This window comes from Micromys minutus, assembly GCF_963924665.1.
Source record: "Micromys minutus genome assembly, chromosome: 27".
Taxonomy (NCBI): Eukaryota; Metazoa; Chordata; class Mammalia; order Rodentia; family Muridae; genus Micromys; species Micromys minutus.
The window spans coordinates 14,399,595-14,421,499 of record NC_137962.1 but is presented as its reverse complement, the minus strand read 5'-3'; the positions used below and the strand labels follow the sequence as shown (position 1 = coordinate 14,421,499).

At 44.1% G+C, this 21,905-nt stretch overlaps 1 protein-coding gene across 1 annotated transcript in view; it reads left to right on the top strand.

Annotated features, from left to right (window-relative positions):
- The window catches only part of COL22A1 (collagen type XXII alpha 1 chain), a gene marked incomplete at its 5' end in the record, with an annotated part of 192,663 nt that overhangs the window by 105,230 nt on the left and 65,528 nt on the right, over positions 1-21,905 (top strand). The window contains 5 exons of the mRNA XM_080939438.1: positions 1,332-1,385; positions 3,549-3,653; positions 4,641-4,685; positions 9,979-10,056; positions 21,264-21,299. Of these exons, the coding sequence (XP_080795564.1) occupies positions 1,332-1,385; positions 3,549-3,653; positions 4,641-4,685; positions 9,979-10,056; positions 21,264-21,299 (318 nt within the window). The remainder of the gene's footprint in view (positions 1-1,331; positions 1,386-3,548; positions 3,654-4,640; positions 4,686-9,978; positions 10,057-21,263; positions 21,300-21,905) is intronic.

Genomic DNA, 21,905 nt, shown 5'->3' with positions numbered 1-21,905 from the left:
TTTATTCTATCCACACAAGCCTGTTAGGTAGATATTATCCATGCCCTCATTTTATACAGGGGGAAAGGGAGGCAGGAAGAGACTGGGTCATGGGGGAAGTGGTTGGAGCAGCACATGTCTGTATAGTACTTCTTTTCCCACCATAGTCAGTGCCAACCAATCCTGATTTCCTTTGCCCATTTGATCTGGCTTTTGGAGAACATGCTGTCCAGTCAGCCACGGAAAGGGGCCAGAAGTGTCACCTGAAGTACCTCCAGGGTGACAAGAGAAGAAACAGCCAGTGTCTTTAAGTGTAACAAAATAATTCTTTTGTGTATGGATACTTACTTGCCACCACGCGCTGGCGCCTGTGCAGGCCAGAAGAGGGCTTCAGAGATCCTGGAGGTAGAGCTTTATGCAGTGGTGAGACTCCACGCAGTGTTAGGACCGAATATTTATTGCTCCGGTTTCTCTCTTGAAGGGCAGTGGATGCTCTTAACCACTGACCCATCTCTCCAGCCCTGGTACTCTAGCTCTCTTCTCTAAGGTAAGGTAGGCCTGCGTGGTGTCCTCTGTAGGCTCCCGAGTCCTCAGTAGGGCTGAGCTCCAGTTCTCAGTGTGACTGGCTAGCTTTTCTCTTTCTCATGACCCTAAGTTCCCCACTGGTGTGTCTGCACAGTGTTAGTCCTCGAGCTCCCCTTGAGGTGTTGGGGGAGAAGAATCCCACTGATACTGAAAAAGATCTCCGACACCAAGTCAGAATTTCAACTTTTTGGTGTCAGCCCTTGTCCCGCGCCACCGTCTCGCCAGCAAGAACAGATGCAGTACACAAGGATCCTTCTGCAGCAAAGCTTTATTGCAAGTGATGGAGGAAGACCCCCCCGAAGGGAGGGAAAGCACCCAGTTTTATACCCTTGGGGAAGCGTGTCTCTACCTGATTGGCTGCTCGCTGGTGGTCTGATCATTACGCCCCGAGATGGGCTGTGACTTTGGCTCACCTTGCTCTTCACGCATGCGCTTTTAGGTTGTTTGTCAGTTTTAGCTGACTCACGGCCCCGGAAACCGGCGCCATTTTTGTAGGGCGTTGGCTGCGGCCCCTTACAAGCCCTCACCTGGTCTGCCTACCCAAAGAACAAGGCTGTTGGGGGCAAGCACCCAGCACACCATACCCGTTCTCAAAGTTTTGCTGTACAAGCTCCAGGACTAGACTCTGGCAAGGACATGGGCATCAGGGAGTCTAAGAGTGGATGGGGAACTTGTGATCAGAAGTCAAAGGGGCCTGTGGACATGACCCTGGGGGCTAATGTCCATCAAAAACTGTGTTGTAACCTTTCTTTTTCTTTTTTTTTCAGGGTTCCCCTGGAGTCAGAGGTGCCCCTGGGAAAGACGGGGAGCGTGGGGAGAAGGTAAGAATGATTCATACCGCAGAAAGGCATTTATTGTTTTAGGCTTCACTGGGTCAGTAGATGGTGAGCTCAGGTCTGGCTTAGGGCCCAGGCATCAGAAGGGACTGTGTGGCTGGGAATGTGAGGTCTCTTACCCTATCACTCTCATTGTCCGGGCGTCAGAGCAATGGACTCATCATTGTAGACAGAAGCTCTGACAGACTGTATTTGCTCTATATCTCATAGCTTGTGGGCAGCAGAGCTGTATCTCAGTGTAAATTCCACGTTTAATTCAGTGATTAACTTATCCATTGAGCATCGCGATTACCAGGGAACCCATCCCAAGCCTCGGAAAGCGGTTTGTTAATTATAGAGAGGGAAACACGATCCCCCTTTGTATCAATGAGAAAGAGCCCATAGGCTTAGGTGGAACAAGGCACCCTCTGCACACTCCTTTGACTTGACCATGCACTTTAGGAAAGGTTCTCAGCCGTGTTAGCCATGCTGAGGCAGAGCTCGGGAAACCTGGTGCTCATTAGTGCCCAAGGGAGATGAGTTTCAGACTCATCAAAGGCTGGTTCCACATCCTAGCTGTGGGACTCTGAATTAGGGGGAGATCAGTGGTTCTCAGTAGGGACAATTCTGCCTCCTCTTGTCATTTGGTGGTCTCTACACCAAGGAGAGGGGCTGCACCTGGCTTAGCATATACAGGATAGAATTCTTCCTTAACGATCACAAAACACAGTGAAGGATGCTGTCCCCAACACAAGAGGCAAGGTTCTGCCATCCTCAGTGTCAACAAGGCTAAGAAACTGTCGTCCTAGCAAATGACACTCTCCTTGCACTTGAGTTTGCTCAGCTGTAAAGAGAGGATGGCAGAAAGAACGTTGGTCCAGGCATATGAACATGACCCCACGGACTGTAGGCAGGCGTGTGGCCTTAGGAGAGAACTCGTGACAAGGATGTGATGGTGTACCTTTCCGCATCACTTCAGGTGTTCTTTCTCCAGATGTACTGTCTCCAGCAGTCTACGCAGCTGCCCAAACATGGCTGGTGTTTTAGATAGGATCTCACTCTGTGGCTCCTGCTACACTCTGTGGTTTAGGGCAGTTTCTAATCAATGGCAATTTCCCTGCCTCAGCCTCCCAAATGCTGGGATCAGAGGTGAAGGCCACTCCAAAGTCATCAAATAGATTCCTTCTCAATGCTTCTCTTGGAAACACCAGATGTGATTTTTTTTAACCATTCATGACTTTGGTAAACTTTTAACAAGGGTGAGTGCATTTTTTCATTTTAGCAAAAGATTTTATTTTAAAATATGAGTTTCAGAGGAAAAGTGATTTAGAGGAAAAACCAACTATAGAACATATATTTGGCTTATGGTCCATGGGTGGTACAACATTTCTCTCTCTCTCTCTCTCTCTCTCTCTCTCTCTCTCTCTCTCTCTCTCTCTCTGTGTGTGTGTGTGTGTGTGTGTGTGTGTGCAGCTTTCTATGTGGACCAGGCTGGTGGACTCCATGCATTAAGCACCATGCTTTCACTTCCTGAGTCCTGGGATTATAAATGTATATAAATATAATACTTTGTGAATGCTTTTTTCAAAAAAAGATAATGCCACTTTAAATTACAGAAACGAAACACCTAAGTTTAAAAGTGATATATCCAAATTATACTTATGTGTGCTATTAGCCCATATAACCTCTAGGGGGAGCCAAATACCTTCTCTTGACTGTGTGGAAACAGCAGGATTGTTGAGCAGGTCCAGGACTGGAAGGGGCCAGATCTCTGCAAAGGGACAAAATTCCCTCAAATTCCCACCTCCTGTTTCTTTAACATACCCCATGTCTGGCTGGGAGCTGGGACAATAGACCCTGCTCTCTAGACGTGACGGGACCTCCTCTGTTTCCTGCTTGAGAGCCTTGTGTGATTATCCCCCATTTCTCCATCAGAGAAGGGACAGGGACAGGCAGGCTGAGGCTTGGTGCAGTCTCTGCAGGGGGGTGGGGGGAAGGACTTCAGCATGTGAATGTGGGGGAACAGAATTCAACTCCTCCACTGAGCAGTCTGTCTTCTGATGTTTCAGAGGGACAGGCAACTCAGAAAGCAGGCTTGGGCTGCCTTGGGATCCGAAAGCAGAACCCTGCCCGCTGCTAAGGGTCATCAAGCTCCTCTTTTGTCCCCAGGGAACAGCAGGGGAAGAAGGAAGCCCAGGGCCAGCTGGTCCACGGGGAGATCCTGGTGCTCCTGGCCTCCCGGGGCCACCTGGAAAGGGGAAAGATGGGGAGCCGGTAAGTGGTGGGCTGATGTGCTTTGAGCTTTGGGGAGTCGGGCTAAGAGTGGACAAGAGGACAGAGCAAAAGCAAAGACTCATTTTAGAAAGCGAGCCATAGTTGATGACCTGAAGCTGAGTGGGAAGGGGTACCGTAAAGCTCCAGATGTCCCTTGGCCCCCAGGGATGTAATCCTGTCCATCGACATGCTTAAAAATAACAATAAAGCAGAGAAATTGTAACACCGTGGTTTCATGACAGTTTTGACTAACTCCCGAATTACTGCTGAAAGCTGTGCCTCCGTACTTTCAGCCTGTGGTTGACCACAGGAAACTGGATCCTTGGAAGTGCAAAACCGAAAATGGGCGTGTGTCTGACAACTGTGCCCCAAGTTGGCTCAGAGGACATGGAGCTCTGGCTGCATGCTTGGGATCCAAGTTTCTAAGTACCTAGTGGTTATGACACACACACACACACACACACACACAGACACACACACACACACACACACACACACAGGGGGAGGGGGAGAAGAGGGAGGGGGAAGAGAAGGGGGAGAGAGAAGAGAGGGAAGGGACTCATGGTCCACACTACTGAGCTCCTCTGACCCAAAATAGACTCACATTTCAAGTGTGCTCATAATTGCTATTATTAGGCCACAGTCGCCAGCTGAAAATGGGGTCCCCTCTCACAGTGTGTTAGAGAAAGAGACTAGGTTTAGGGGGTCACAGGGTGAGGTAAGCCTGGCTTTGAAGCTTGATCTTGCTGCTTCCTTTTGAGTGACCCGAGTCTGGAGATCTGAAGTAGAAAAAACAGTAAGGGACAGTGAAGCTTGTTTTTGTCCAAAAAAGCTCAGGAGGTGGCAGAGTTAGAGTCACACTCAACTGTCCTATGACTGAAGGTCGAAGTGAGAGTCTCCCGGCTCTCCCACGATGCTCCAGCAGAGGGCAGCACCTGGTATGTTCTGAGTGATTTGGCTCTCATGGGTCTGTGTTCCCTTCAACAGGGGCTGCGTGGACCACCTGGGTTACCTGGTCCCTTAGGAACCAAGGTGAGTGCTTGTCTAAGCAAACTGGAGAAGGTACGAGCCACACTTAGAGAAGATGTCCTTTTTGCTGTTGTTGTTGTAAGGATCTCTGGCCACATCGACCCCAACCACATCTCTCAGACTGGAACTCTTGAGATGATGAAGTACAAGCCAGAGCAGTGCTTTGTAAATGCTGATTAAATTATCAGAGAGTTACTGTCCTTCACCTGGGCCAGCCGAGGGCTACGTCTTCTCTTGTTACTGGTGAAATTTTGGTAGCGGATGATCCTGAAATTTTTAATTTTTAGATAATTTTAATGGGGGGTCTAGAAGCCCTGTGGTGTGTGTGTGTGTGTGTGTGTGTGTGTGTGTGTGTGTATGTGTGTTGGGGTGGTGTCCTTGTCTAGTCAGGGATAACATTACTATCCTGGTATTGCTCTGCCTTTGCTCAGAGCCTTGGCATACATGGTGAGAAGGGGTTAGAGAGAGAAGAATATACTGGAAAAATGTTCTGGGCCAGCACTGGAAATTGGATATTAGGTCCACCCATCAAATTTTAGTGATGTTCACGACAGGGAAGGCTTGATTCAAAACCATTGCAACAAATCTCCCTTTTTTTTATTCATTCTTTCCGAATTCATTGTGTATGTATGAATGGACTCGGGGCACATTCTTCACTATTATTGTGTCCATTTCTTCCTTCCCCTGAACCCCTTCTTAACAGCATGTTTTCTTCTGTTTTCCGTGCCCCTTGCTTGTCACCAGCTGAACTGGATTAGGGTTTCCAGTGTGAATGCAGTTATGGGCTTACTTATTTGAGCAAGGGCACTTATTTTGAATTCCAGCTCAGCTACCTACCAGGCAGATGACTGGAAAGCAGATGGCTGTAGCTTTCTGAGACTCTGTTACCTTCCTGTTTGAAGGAGTCAAGAACACTTGACACAGAGGAGGGCTCCTTGAGAGATAAATGGTCTTAGGGTGCACAGTCATTGTCTTAAAGCTGTCATCTCCTTGAAGAACCCCAAACTTCTGCACACACTCTTACCGTACAGTTTCTTCCTATCCACTGGCCCTTCTTGCTCTGAGGACATAGTGCTAGGTTTATTTCTGTGTCCTGTGGGGGCCATTTTCTAAAAGTGTCTGTTCATTAAGCTGGGAAATGGTTTCTGTAGGGAATTTTTAGCATCACAATAGGCTACAGACACAGATGGGGCCAGACCTGGTCACTGCAGAAAAATCAATCAAGTCCTGGCTGCTGCTCAGTTGGGTCAGAGAGGCCATGCTAACACATTCTTCTCTCTTGGGTATAGGACACAGGCTTATTTGGGGGAAGGCACCATTCAGTACCTGACACAATGGCAGGTGAAGGGTTGCATAGTCCCGCATCCAGGTGGAGGGCATTGAAGCCAGCCACCAGCATCAAGCCTTCAGACAGACATAGACATATCATATCTAGCCTATATAGGTCAGACTCATTTGAGGTATGTGGTGGTAAGTTTTATTGAATAGGCAAGTACATTGGAATTCTACTTTTGTGCTGTTTACAGGGAAGTCAGAGGTGAGTTGAATACCTGGACAGCAAGAGGTTAGTGTGAAGAGTAGTGAAGATGTGTGCAAATATCTGAAATCTGACAGACACAGGCAGACAGACAGACAGACAGGGAAGGAGGGATGGAGAGAGGGCAAGTGGGCTAAAAGCAGCAGCGTGGATGACTAGCCCAACTCAGTGGATGGGTCGGTGCTTGGGAGCTTAGAGCATGGAAGTTTAAGCAAGCCTCAGAAGTGATGCCACACACACACATCCAGGAAGCAGGAGTAGCTGCCACTTTGCTGTTGCTGTGGCAGAATAGTGTGACAAAGAATAAGTCATGGAAGTAGGATTTCTTTGGACTTGCAGTTCCAGAGTCGATTGATTCTATTGTCATGGGGGTGGGGGGGTGGGAAATCATGGCATCTGGAACATGATTTCAGTCTGACAGGAAGCAGAGGGATCACATTTTATCCATACACAGGAAGCAGGAAGCAGAAGTGGGGGGAGAAGCAGGAGGGAGAGAGAGAAAACAGGAAGTGGGGCTCATCTGTCATAACCACTACTCTACCCAGCCCTGGTAAAGTACTTCCCAGCAATGCTGCACTTCCTAAAGTTCCTATAACCTTCCCAACCACACCATACACCAAGAAACAAATGTTCAAATATATGAGCCCATGGAGGAAATTTTTCATCCAAACCACAACAAATGGGGCATGCTGTGAGCTTTCATTCAACTGTTAGGGTCACCGATATGCATGGAACCTGGTCTTGAGGGAACTGGAAGCCAGCCATAGTAGGGAAGTCTGCACCAATCACTTTAAAGCAAAACCAAGGTTGAGAAGAAATGGGTTTATTTAACTCTGTGTGTGTCCATCGAATTTTTCTTTCTGCCAACTCTTGTGGTAAAATGGTAGCATTATAAACGCAAAACTTGTGTCTCTCAACTTTATGTAACTCTCCTAAATGATTACATATAAGTTGCAGGGAATCTTGATAGCATCTTACTGTTTTATTGAGGATGGTCCTAGGGTGTAGAAGCCTTTCCTGGGTTACAGGAAGTATATGACACTATCGTGGGGCCAGACTAAGAGTCACTTGATTATGTCTGAGATATTTCTGCCTAATCATCTTCACTCTCATGAAGAACCGGAGGCAAATGGATCATGGTTCAGGTTCACACTTGCCCCCTTATTTATCTTTTCAACCCCCTCCTTATAATCATATTAGATTTCCTAGATCACAAGTATGTGTTCCTTCCCAGACCAAGTCATACCACATACCATATCGTCTTGAAGAAACAGAATACACCAAGTAGGAATTTGAAGAGAAATTAGGAAACACCTAGAAGTGTAGTTGAGGGTGGGACAATGGGCTGTCTGCTTCTCAGTGATCATCAGTGGCTGGTGGCATAGTCATATCAGGCTTGGAAGGACAAGGAAGAGAAATGGCAGGGATTGAGGGAGCTTACTGAGGATTTGGGTTTTGATGCCTAAGTTTTTGCAAAGACTTTGAAATCTCAATTCTTCCCATCTTCACGACTGATAACCGACTTCAGAACTTAGCACTAAGTTCTGACAATAAACAGGCATTGTAACTGAATTGTAGGTCACCATTGGAGCCTGGGTCTCAGCTTACACGGGCCAGATAGTGAGGGTTAGCTGAGTGAATATCTAACTATAGTCATCTGAAGAGCAGGAAAGACAAATTACCTTAGGAGAATGACTTTTGATATCTTTTATTTATTACTTGAAAATGTAATACATGTATACAATTTATCTTGATCATATCATGTCTGTTCCACCACTTGCTCTTCTCCAACTCTCCCTGGGCTCTCCAACTTCATGTTCTCCTTTGTTTTTGTTTTGTTTTGTTTTTTAATAACCAACTGAGTGTAACTATGGCTTCCTGTGTGCTTGTGGATGTGGGACTACCCACTGGGGATGGGCAGCCTGCCAGCCTTGGTCAGAGCAGCTTCTCTATGCTGTGCACAGTTATTAATGCAGAGACTCACAACTGTTCAAAGTTCAATGATGAATGTGACTATCAGCTGTCCAGGGACTTTTATATAGTCCTCCCACATGTGAGGCGCGGGGCACATAGCAGAAGAGCAGGAAGAAAGACTGTAGGCTTGCTAGACAGAAACAAAGTGCTGTGAAGTGTTTTATGGAGGTGACACGGCTGGTGTATACACACAAGCTCTCGGCAGCAATGATTACTTGTTCAAGGACCAACATTACTTTCTTAAAAGTCCCAAATGCCAAAATTCCCAGCAGTCATTATGGCCAAAAACAAAGTCTGCTTATTAACAATATACTAAATGCTTAAAAATATAAAAGTTAATAAATCAGTGTTTTCTAGAGTCAGCTTTCTGAACATCATCTCTTTGGCTGTCTGTGACCAGCTTCTGGGCTGTTTCTGTTTGTAAAACAAATTGACTCATTCTAGGGATACTAAGTGGCCTGAGGAAGGACACCTGCCACTGCATTGTAGGCAGATAATCCCTTATGTAATGTGTTGATATATATTCTGAATGTGGGTTGTAAGACACTGAGGCAAACTGCATCTCCTGATGCTGCCCGTAGGGTCAGGGGAGACACAGCAAACAAACTCAATTGGCAGTCACACAAAATCTAAATATTTGTGCAAAATGGGGTGGACTGGAAATGCCAGTGTCAGCAGCAGACAGGCTTGCTGCCCTCTTGGAGGCAGCCTTGGTCAAATCAAAGACTCCTCTTCCTCTCAGATGGAGGGAATTGCAGTACCAGAAACTAGAACACTGACTTCCTTCTATGGGAAATGACAAAGTCTTTTTCTCTCCTCGTTCCTTCTCCGTCACATCCAGAGAGTCACATGACCAGAACAGCAGCTAATGTAGCAGCTGGCTTATAGGACTGAGTGGCAGGGTTGCACATGCTGTCGTCATGCTTAGCACGTTTAACCAGTGTACCTCCATGTTGGCTCAGATGCTCATCTGTACCCCTCTGATAGGTAAAGAAACATCCTCAGGGAACTTGCATGGTTTTAAGTGCTCAAGCCACGATTTAAAGTTGTGCCTCCAGGGGCTGAGAGATGGCTCAGTGGTTAAGAACACTGACTGTTCTTCCAGAGGTCCTGAGTTCAATTCCCAGTAACCACATGGTGTTTCACAACCATCTGTAATGGGAACTGATGCCCGCTTCTGGTGTGTCTGAAGAGGGTTACAGTGTACTCAAATACATAAAATAAATACATCTTTCATAAAGTTGAGCCTCCATCATAAGAATCCATACTTTGTGACACTTGAAGCAATGGCCTTACTTGAATTATCCTTGAGTCCCCATTTGCCACAGCCAGAAGAGCTAACTACAAAGGGTAGGTACTGAGAAAGTCTTGAAACATCAACATTGATGTTTATTGACTGATGATGTGGCGTCTGAGTTGAAATGTGGTACATGTATGATTGGGATGGAGGTACCCTATGCACAGTAGATATGTGCTCTCTCCAACATAGGGAGTAATCTTAGTTTCCTAATCCCAGTTGGGGTCTTGTTCAAATTGGGGGATGTTTGAGACGCATGTGGTCACAATCATGGGGGCTCTGGTCCATGTAGGGCTGGAGAGAGAGAGAGAGAGAGAGAGAGAGAGAGAGAGAGAGAGAGAGAGAGAGAGAGAGAGAGAGAGAGAAGTTGAGTGATGGGTGAGGAGCTGAAGGAGCATCTGTAAGGATTCTGTGAGACAATCCTTTTTATGCTGTTGTGCCTGATCTTGCCAGCACTAATCCGTTAATTCTGTCTTTCTGTCCCCCAGGGTGACCGAGGAACACCTGGGATCCCTGGCTCTCCTGGCAGCCGTGGCGACCCTGGCATTGGGGTTGCTGGTCCACCTGTGAGTCTTTATTCAGCTATCATACTGCAAGTCCCTGATAACTCCCTTAAAAGTCTACAGTATAAGTCCTTGCAGTGATAGTCCTGTTTCAGGTACAGCAGTGGGCTGTGTGTCCTTGGGTCCATCAAATGCAGGTCTGTATGGCTATGGTTGTTACAGAATTTGTTTTACCTCTAATGGGAAGAAGAAGAACACAACTTGTGGTCTGATTCAAAACAATTGCAACAAATCTCACTAACTTTGTTCTTGTTCTTTCCGAATTCATTGCATATGTATAAATATACTTGGGTCATATTCCTCACTATTATATTTTCCATTTCTTTCTTCCCTCGGACCCCTTTTTCCCTTGTCCTCCTGTTTCCCATGTCTCCTGCTTGTCGCCAACTGAATTGAATTAGGGTTCCATGTGAACACAGTTATGGGCTTACTTATTTTAGCAAGGGTACTCATTGTACAAGTGCCTACCATTTAAGAAGTTGACTTCTTTCCTCAGCAAGTGTCTGCAGCTCCTCGGGGCTGGGTGGGGAGCTGGGTGGGGTCTTATTTTTCATGATGGTGCATCAATGTGCTCAGTGTTGTAGATAGCGACTGTGGGTGTGACTTCACTCAATGTTTGTAAAAAAAAAAAAAGAGCCGTGGACCAAACTTTGAATAACAAAATTTTGAATAACAAAATTGTGGCCAATAAAATTGGGCTGAGGAAGGAGTATGATCTGGGGAAATATTACAGTTTTAAGTATTTCTGATTCTTCTAATTGGTAAATGTGAGAACTTAAATGGGATCGTGGTTGTAAAACAGCATCCATAGACTGTCCTCATAGTGTGGGTTTTAAAGCGTGATTTTTGTCATCTAGAAGGTACAGACTTGTAAAACCTGTGGAACTTGACGCTTTGCTGTCTCTGAGTTCTGTAGGTTCTTGCAGGTCCTAGTCCCAGTGAAGGCTCACCCTCTTTGTCCTCAGCCAGCCATCTTCTGTAGAACACACGCTTTGTCCAAAACCAGGACACATGGCATTGAAATTTAGAATTCTTTTCAGTGAAGAACTATATTTCTTTTCTTGAGAATAGAATCATGTTTTGTGTCTTCTTACCATCACAGAAGCCTGTCTTTTCTTCTCCCTGTCAGTGAGTGATAGCTTTCAGAATCTAAGGACAATTTTCAATCTGAGCTTTTCTCTTCTTCCATCTGCTCTTTTATGCTGAAGGCAGAATATTGATTCAGCTTCAACTGATTTTTTTTTGACAGCCAGCCATGTCTTACTATTACTTGAGGAAAGCTCAAATACTCAGCTAAGCCTTGGAATAGCTCATGTACCCACGTATAATAATTATTTTAAGCCATGTACCCAACTTAACCCCTGCTAAACATAACCTGGCTAGAAACCAAAACAGCATATGAATGAGTCTCTGCTTTTTCCATACTAGAGAAACACAGACCACAACCAAAAGTGTCTTAAGGTGATATTACTTTTACTATTTAATTTTATTGAGAAATTCAGATAAAGTTCTGTATTCAGATCATTTCCCTCTCCAAGTCCTCCTGTGTCCATCTTCCACTCCTTACCGTATTCATAACCTCTTGTCTTTATAATTGTTATGGAGTGTGTATTTGTGTGTTTATGCATGTATGTTAATATAGCCTACTGAAATCATCTGCTGTTGCTTTTGTGTTTATGTGTTTAGGGCTGGCTACTTGTTATTAGATAACTATTAATTACATATATCACTTTATTTGGGTGCTGGATTTTATAAGATTACCACTATCCACAATACTGTTGAGATTTCCTGGATGCACCTTGGATACATAAAAAGAAGACACCCTATTCCAGTAGACATATTAAACCTTGGTCTTATAATCTTTCTTCTTCCACCTTCTACAGCATGCTCTGAGCTTTTGATGCAAGGAGTATGTTGCAGTAAATATAAAAAATAATGATCAGTTTATCTCTTTCTTCACCCCGAGGTCTCACTCCTCAGGCCAGACCCTGATAATGGAGCCACACGCACCTCTGACACCTGGTCCAAGCCACTACCACAGCTCAGCTTGTCCACAAAACTCCCTTCCCTTGGAGGTTTACTGCCACCTTTTCTCTACCTCTGTCTCAAGGTGTTTCTGTATCCCAAAATCCCACAAACACAACTCTACAGCCTGATAGCTTTTCATATAGGTTTATATATTCAACTCTCCATTCACAAATTATCTGCACAACAAGATTGCATCAAATAGACAAAGATACAAACTGCCCTTCTATAAGAGATATTAGACCAGTAAAATCCTTAATGTCCATAGCTTTTTAACACCAATCAATATCACCTGGGTCTAGCTGGTCCTTGGGAAGCTCCATGTTGCCAAGACCTTCCTTTTCCATCTTCTGACCTCCTCTGCCCTCTCTCCCCTCTCTTCCTCCCTCACCCTGCCAAGTCACTGACTTTCCTTTATTTTACTAATTAAGATGGGGTCAGTTGGAGTCACCTGACTAAGGTGACTAGGGCTGACTAAGAAGGCAGCCTTCTTGGGGAAGTGGAATTAACATTAAAATACAAACAGTTTCAGGACAATCTATAGGAGTATTTTGCAGATATGTCACTTGGGGTTGGCCACCCCATGGTCAGATCTGCTCTGCTTTTTGACCAGTTGTGGATTCCTAGAATGTTTTTTGACTGGTACAAAAGAAGTTTTTTTGTTGTTGTTGTTTAGTTTTTGTTGTTTTTTTCTTTTTAATGGGGGTTAAAAGCTACACTCATCTGTAGGTATAAGAATAAATATTTATATTTAGCTAGATATTATACTGGCTCAAGGTAATGGCAGTAGTGGGTTCTCCCCTAGGGTCCATGGGCTTACTACTGTGGATAGTTGTCTTATTTATAATATCAGCCATAAATTCTCTCTCTTTGAGCAGAGCAGTTCTTACATCCAATTAGACAGCTTTTGTTTGTCTCTAAAATGGAAGTGGCACTGTTGTACCTTTGGGAGTATCTCAGTGTTGGGTCATTGTTGTAGCTCAGAGACCAAATAACACAATTCTTTATATGTAACTCCCCAAAGATAAAGAAATCTACCTTATTATCTATACTATCATATAAAATAAAGGCTCCTTCTGCTTTTCTCTGTGGTCTTCATAATCGGAGTCAGTTTAGGCCTCTCTCCTCACACATTCTCTGTTCCTCAAGTCTGCAACAGGCCTGGGTGCCTCCCCACTGGAAAAAGTCTACCCCATCCCTCTGGCAATGAGGATTCCTTTAGGATGGCAGAATTATAAGGGGTCTCTGGGTCTTCCTGGTTTCCGCAGGCACTGTGGTAGAAGCAAATGAATTCCCTTTGGGTAGTCTCATCAGATTTAATTGTTTAAATAAATTCTTCGCTAGAATTTCTGAAGATTAAAGCTCTCCATTACATCTATGGAATATTTTTTGTCTTGGACTTCTTTATTTGAGTGTCTAGTCACTAGAAGGAACAAAAGAAAAAGAAACAGTTACCTAGACTTCTTTTTTTGGAGGTCCTCCTATCAGAACGACCCCTTTCCCTGTAATTAGGAGTGTGATTTCTGATAGAGTTGACCCTTAGAGAAGGCAATGCCATGCTGAGGGTCTGCACTGTGGTTGTTCCTTTTTGTCCTGTCCACTCCTCAAGGACATTCCACATCAAGCTTGTCACATACAGCCAGGCAGCAGAAGTGGCACAATTCAGCCCAAAGCTAGCCAGCTCAAGTCACTATGAAGTATCTTCCTGCCTAACTGATTCCACAGAAAAAGTAATTTGCTGGCGGCAGCCAAGAGGCTGTAAATCAACTCTTTAGTGCATGTCTGCCACTTGGACTTATTAAAAGCTTCCTGGTGGATGAAATCATGTTGCATTACCATAAATCTTGTTGGCTAGCAGCCTAGGTTTGTGGTGGCCTGAGAAGATGCATGAGAGGACTTGCTGCTGGCAGGTTTGGTAAGTGGAGGTAGCGAAGTGATATGTCATGTTACTGGGGAACATAGATCTTTGCTGAGCAGTCCAGTGTCTCTCTCTCTGTGTTCCATGCTAGGGAACAGAAGATCATATTCAACGTGACAGTCCTAGGTGAAGTAAGTTATCCTTCAAAGTTAAGATGGTATCCCAACCATGAGTCTGAGAGATGATCTTAGGAATTTGCTCTTAGGAGGTGACAAAGTGAGCCAGAGGCAGGAAGAAAGCCCACTTACGGGTTGTTATCAAGCAGATGCATCTTGTGGGCAGCTGAGTCCTGTTGTACAGGCTCCTGGGTAACTACATGGTACACTCTTAGAGATTTCCTTCAAAAACAACAAGGGGTATAGAGTACTGATCTGCCAGTGCCATAGTTAGGGGCATGCTCTCAGGAACTGGGCTTTGGGCTTTAGCCTCATATACTCCTCTGGCTAAAGAAGCCCTGGTACAGGAAAATGGGAGAGGTCTTGTAAGCTGCCCTCTGCCTCCTTCCTCCTAAGCCTGTTCTCCAAACTTGTATCATTCATAGGCTTTGCAACCTTCAGGAAGAGAGCCAGGAGCTTGTTTTGCTATCCCTGGCTCCATCAGCAGACAGGAGGCAGTATGGTAATGCAGCGACCTGGGGTTTTAACTTCCTGCTTCTAGACCTTCACAAACAAAATCTTCACATATTCAAGTTGTCTCTGGTCTCCTTTTGATAAGATTTAAAGCTAAAGCATGAGCTCATTCAGACCATAGGGAGATAAAAGCTCTTGGGCTTGATACCAGAAGTTCTGTAAGGACAAGGCTCTTCCTGACAACCACATAACACAGGACAGGCTCTTTTCTATTCTGACCATCGGTTCATATATGGACCAAGTGACTGCAGTTTCAGCAGCACCATCAGGGGAGCTGGGAGACTATAGCCTGATGCTATTGGTGATGATGCCCAGTACCCTACCTTTGTTTCTGTGATGTCATCAAACAGCTTCAGGACTTTTCCGACTTCAGTCAAGATGTGCCTTAATATTCACAAGCACCAATGGGTCCCTACACCCTTCCAATGGCTTTATAGCTTAAAAGAGTGGATAGTAGCTCAGAACTAACTGATGTCAGGTGAAGAAGTACTTTTGTAGTTTCTATGGAAGAATGTAAAAAAATCATAAACCTTGCAGCCACTGAAGCGTGAGAATTAGAATAATGTCATCTAAGATTACCTGCCTCTGGCAGGCAGTCTGAAAAGAAGCTTCAGGTTCCCCTTCTTCATTGTCAATTAATCCTCCCAACATCCTTGCGACCATCACTGCTTGCTGCTGAGGAAGCAGAGGTGAATATGTGAAGCTAATCCCCTGAAGCCATGTAGAGGATGTAGGAAGCAGGCCTTGAACCCTCTGCACTGAAAACAGGTGTCCCAGAGGCTCTTCTAGCAGGAGGACAGAGGGGATGTCACTTCTCAGGCCATCTTCAGTGCTTCTTGTGTCTTTTTACGTTCCTTATTGTTCCCTATCTTTACTCTGGGTGGTGGCACTGTGGTGATCCTATAATTCTGAGGGAATGGGACACCCGCTTCTTTCATGACATGCTGGAGACAGAAGCTTTTCTGGCTAAGGAGAGCTAAGTTTTAGTTTTACAGCCCCAAGTCATCAGAAGGAAGAACTCTTGGTCCTGGGTAGCAAAATGGCCCATGGCCCTGCCTTCATTTTGTCTCCTTTTGCAAATGAGTGTCTACTTACATCTTTTACTTCATGGTCTCTGAGTCCACATTCTTTCCAGAATGCAGACTTACAGCTGTTTTTCTGGACCATAGACCTAAACCAGTTCTAGTATGTTTGGAGACATTCAGTCCTTCCAGGCCAGACCTCAGTTTCTCTTGATGCCCCCTGTTTCTAGGTTTCTTCTGTGCAGAAAGCCTGGCACTCTTTATTTTTCCGGTGCTCCCTCTGCATAAGGATATTCCAGCCAATGAAGGATGACATGTATAACAATGTCCTAATGACTATTTTGTTTAGTGGTGCAACAGTCATCTTAGTTTCTGCAAAGACACTTTATGATGTATGCACAGTGACAAAATTGCCTAACAATTCATTTGTTAGAACATCTGTCTTCAGTACATGCCACAGATATAGACACGGGCACACATGCACAAGTAAGAAGACACATGGGAATGCTTACACTCATTACTACACTGGTAGTTGCTGACAGATGCAGCTAGTGGAAACTGACAAGACAAAGAGCCCCAAGGGTCTGGCATGTGGTGGATACCTTCTGTTTATCTCTGCTTCTGTGTTGTACTCTGGTCCCATAGTCAAAAAAGTTGATCATGCCTCTTCCTTTGGCTATAGGCACATAAGGAAGTAAAGTATGTTGTTATTTTCCAGAACTTTGCTTTCCATATGCCTGTGATATGTCTTACATGCTGGGGGACAGGACAGTGACTCCAAGAAATACGTAAGATTCTCCTTGTATGAGGCAAGCCATTCCCATTACACATGATCAGGATTCAGGAGATCAGGGTTAAGAGATACCAAGAGCCACTGAATTATGCCTAAGAAAAGATGAGGGTACTACCCAGGAGGAGCAAGATGAGAAAGTTTAAGGACAAGGCATTTCACAGAAAAGAGAAACAGAATGTTTCTGTGGAAGAGATGCCAGGCACAAAAAGAATGCCAGGCTTTGCACAGAAGAGAATTAATTCTCCTCCCCATCCTCTCTGTCATCTCTCCTATGATACAGAATGATAGATATACCAACACCCTGTGTAGCCATGTGGTTCCTTTTCATGTCAACTTGACCAAAACTAGAGTTATTTTGGAAGAGAGAATCTTGGTTGAGAAAATGCCCCCCACCCCAGATTCGCTGGTAGGCAAGCCTATGATATATTTTCTAGCTTGATGATTGATTAGGAGCGCAAGGCTCACTGTGGGTGGTGCCACCCCTAAGCTGGGGGTTCTGGGTGGTCTAAGATGGAAGGCTGGGCATGACTTGAGGAGCAAATTGTAAGCATCACTTTTTCATGGCCTCTGCATCAGCTCCCACCTCTAGGTTCCTGCCTCGAGTTTCTGCCCTGATTTCCCTCAGTGATGGACTATTGCCTGAAATTGTGACCTGAAATAAGCCCTTTCCCTACCCCAGGCTTCTTTTGTTCATGGTGTTTTATCACAGTAACTAACATAAACCCCAACAAAGTTACCCACTAAGATCTCTAAGTTAGTGGTGCCTATTTTGCTTCCATTATTATTTTTTTTAATTTGAATCATTCTTAGGAATACATCATTTTACCTCTACATATTTTAGACTATATTTATGAAAGATAAGAACATATAAAGTGTTAGTACAACTTCATCATCACACCCAGAAAACACAATGCCAAATACACAGCTGTTACTTGCCTTTTGAATGTTAAACCCTCTTCAGCAAATCTCTTTGTTCTTTGAATCAAAAGCCAAGTGAACAAGTTGCTCGGTCTTTATAAAGATCTTTGACTTATTTGTAGATTTCTCATCTTTGTTTATTCTTTTTATTCTGCTACTTGTTTATAGAGGAAGTCAGGCTTATTGTTTGTTCCACAGGGTTGTTTTAGGTTTGCTAACAGGATTCACTAATACGGTAGTTTAACAGGAGCTGCCACTGTTGTAGGCCTCATTAGTTGGTTTCCAAATCCAGTGGCTTGATCAGACTCAGGTTTGATGTTTTTTGGCAAGACTTCACAGGTGGCCCCTTGCACATCGAGAAGCACATAGGATGTCTGGTGGGTCTTGTTCTGTGATGTTCACACCCGTTTGATGTCTAAAGCCCCATCAATTAGCACATCAAAGGCTGCAAATTGGTGCTATAGGAGTTCTGTCCATTGATTCTTCTGTCTTTATTAGCTGAACGGTTTCTCTGTAGAGAGTTCTCTCCTCTACAGCCCATCTACTCAGCTCATGTACCTAGTGGGAAGGGAAATTCTTGGGTATTCCCTGTGAATGCTTTCACATAATATCCTTCAGAAATGACCCATTAGAATTTATGGTCTAATTTGGTGTTTTAATATATATTTTTGATGGTCAAATTGTTTTAGCTTGTTTCCATGGGAGCCCATGCAAGTGGAACCCGAGTCCTTTGATGCAGGCCTAGCAACCTTGCTCTGTGCCATAGAGGTATAGGTTTGTAATGTATGTGGCTTGGTTAGATCTCTGACTATAGTCACTAAGCAGCAATAAGTTCTCTGGGTAGAAAATGGTACTAAAGGATTAATCAGGTGTTGAGTAAAGTATCTTTAGGATACGTATATCAGATTATGTGTGAGTTACCTCTCTAATCACTGTGATGGGGTACCCAACAACGACAATGCAAAGGAAGAATGGTTTGCTTGTCTAAGCTCACAGTTTGGGATGTATCATGTGTGTTCATGCATAGCTGTGGTATTAGCTCACAGCTGAAGCAACAGGAAGGGGAGAAGTGATATGTCAGCAGCATGGAAGTGTGGTTTAGTCTTATGAGGAGATACATAGGCTTCAGAGCTAGGAAGGGAATCACTATGCAGTCCTCTTTCCATGACACACTTAAGATACTTTTATTGATTTTTTGAAACTGTATTACATGTATACAATTGATCATTTTGATCATATACATCTTCTACGTCTCCCTCTAACTCCTCCCAGATCCACCTCACAGCCCATCTCAAATCTATGTCCTCTTTTAAAAAATTATATATTTTGTATAACCCAGTGTTTCCAGCCTGTATACTCAAATACAGAGCTCTCCATGGGATTGGGCTTGAACTCCCAGGAGCCACACCTTTGGCGAATAGTCACTCTGCCTCTCTCAGAAGCCACCAACTGTCCACAGGCCTGCAGTTGGCAGGGCTCCTGGCTTTCTACTGCCTCTGTGCTGGAATGTTCACTGGCTTCCTGTCATATGGGGCACCATAGCTGCTATGTTCATGAGCACAGTGTCCTGTCATATCCAGAAGACACTGTTTGCTCTGGTTCTCCATGACCTCTGGCTCTTATAACCTTTGCCCCACCATCTGTTGTGATGGTACATGAGCCTTGGATAGAGGGATGTGCCTTAGGTATCCCATTTGTGCCTGAGCATCCCACTGACTTATTCTTTGCACATTTGCCAGTTTTGGGTTTCTGTATTAATTTCTGTTCATTCCACAAAAGCCTTGAAAGGTATGTAGAATAGCTAGCCACAGGCATGCATTTTGTGAGGCCAACATCAGGTGGCTTTTCTACTCTGTATTTTCCTTTATTTCTAACAACATGGGGGAAGGTCACCAACCAACTTTATGTTGTAATTGAAAAATAATGTTTAGAGAGGTGAAAGAATTTGCTTAAAGTCAAAATGCTAATATTTTATAAAGCTAAGGCTTGAAACAATGTCTTTGAATGCAAAGTCTATCCATCAGAGTTGCATAAGAAAGTCATTAGGAACCCTGTTTAATGACCAAGCGAAAGGTTTTAAAGTCGGAATTTAATTTGAAAACAAAGAGTGGCACTAAAAATGGCACAGCAACATTCCTCATGCCAAGGACAGGCTGCCCTCATTACATTTCTTTAAATAATATATCACAGCCCCCTTGGCTACGTAAGAACAAAATTTAGACGCATGGTGCATTATGATTGGGGAATTGGTGGCCTCAGAGCCAGGTACAGCAGAAACGACTTCCAAACCCATTACTTCACCTGTTTCACGTTTTCTAAGTTACTTTAATGCATTTCAGCTTCAGTTTCTCTATATCAATGGGTAATAGAGATGCCAGGTATGCAGGCATCCTGCTAGTGTTAACGTTCTTAGGCTGTGCATGTGTGTGTGTGTGTGTGTGTGTGTGTGTGTGTGTGTGTGTGTAGCATCTGATGCCCTTGGCATGGGGAGAAAAAGTGGAAGGTTCCCTTCTGCACACACCCCTCTGTGTTTTTATCTGGTTTTCTTTGTGTATGGATAAGGATTCAGCTAGTATTGAGTGCAGTAAATGTTTTAGAATTAGATAATAAGAACCCATCAATAGCTAAGTGGTGCTTGCTATTCACATTTCACTAGCTTCTCTTATCAGAAATACTTCGGCATAGGAAAAAATGCTTGCTCATTGATGGCTGCATCCTGGACCACAGTGCTTGTAGAAAGAGAGTGGAAATGCTGGTGTCTGTAGAGATCATTTGCTGAGGCTCTGCTCACTGGCAGAGTATAATGTTGTGGTAGAGACCCTGTCATACAAAGATCATGATGCTTTTTTCAGAAAAGAAAGAAAGAAAGAAAGAGCGAGCACATAAATGTTTATGGGATTTTCTTATGATCCATTAAATGTCCCAATTTCACTTTTTGTTTGTTTGCTTTTGTTTTTGTTTCTGTCTGGTGTGTGTGTGTTTCAAACATATTGATTCAAAAACTACAACCCTTTTCTCTGCCTCAGACAGATGACAGACCTACTACCCTTAGTGCTCTGTTTTTCTGTTGTCTCCTTGGATCCCTGCCTCTCCTGGTACACCACTATAAACTCTTAAGGATGCTCATCTGTTCTCTGGCAGCTCAGGGACATAAGCAATAGGGCAGCTGGGTACTTCATCACAATGCAGGGACCCTGGCCTTTGACTGAATGTTCTTCTCCCTCTTGGGAGAACTTATGCTTCCCTGGGTGCTGCTACAAGATGCAGGGAATAGTGAGCTGAGGACAGGGTCATGATCACATTCACTATGAAAGGCTTTCCCAAGTGTAACAAGGTGAGTCCAGACACAAAGGCATGTCTGCCTTCCATATGCACACACCCATCTGGTAGCAGAGGCTCATGGCACAGGCTGATCTGCTCTTGGAAAACAGAATTTCTCATTGATAAATTGAACTCTGGCCTATTCAGAAGGAACCAGTACCTCTCCAAGCGTATGTAAGATGGGAAATCCTGGGCACACCAGAGGTGTATGGAAGGGGTGGAACAAGACTGAGAAACCACGTGGAAACAAGTGTGTAACACTTTTTCAGGAGAGAATCTTTATTATCAATACAGTTTACAAAACAGAGCTTGGTGGTCTGTGTTTATAGTCTCAGAACTTGGGAAGTGGAGGTAAAGGGATCAAGAACTCAAGGCTATCCTTAGCTATATAGTATTGAGGACAGCCTGGGCTGTGTGAGGCCCTGGTTTTCTGTTTTTCTTTTTCTTTCTTTCTTTTCTTTTCTTTCTTTCTTTTTTTTTTTTTTTTTTTTTTTTTTTTTTGGTGTTTAAAAATGCCTAAAGCACATTAAATGGTGAGATGAGCATTTATATTTGGTTTGTTAATTTGTTTATTCTTTTCTCAGGGCCCCCCAGGACAACCAGGAGATAAAGGACTCCCGGTATGGAATGCTATAGATGGCAGATTCTTAAAATGATTCTAAATCAGAGGCAATTGAAAGCCACTAGAAATTCCTCACCCTAGACAGACTCTTCAGAATTATGAGCACAGGCTGATGGGAACACTGAGGAGGAAGAAAGTGGTGGGTTCAGTTAATCCAGGACAACTGATTTATAGTGAGGAACACTGAGAATGGTCTTACCTGTTAGTATCTCTTCATTAAAGAAGTGGAACCCAAATTTAGTGAATTTAATCAAATGCCCAGAAAAACTGGTTTTGAATTCTGGCTTTACCTAGCCACAGAGCCAGGAACACATGAGAGGACTTCTCTTGACTTGTAACATGGAGGCAGCAACAGCTCTGAGCCGCTGTCAAAATTTGCTGGGTTCATTGTATAGTAATGCAACAGGAGAGCTCACAAGATGCATTTGTTCTCAGGAACAGCCACCATCGTTGGCCATTTCCAAGCATTTACTGTATGTGTACTGGAGAGTCTTCTGCTTTAAGTCACCTCATGAGCAGAGCAACTAAACCTCAACAGCTCAGATCATGTCCAGCCTTTGGACACATATTTTAAATTGGTATTCATTTGTGGTTTCTGATTAAA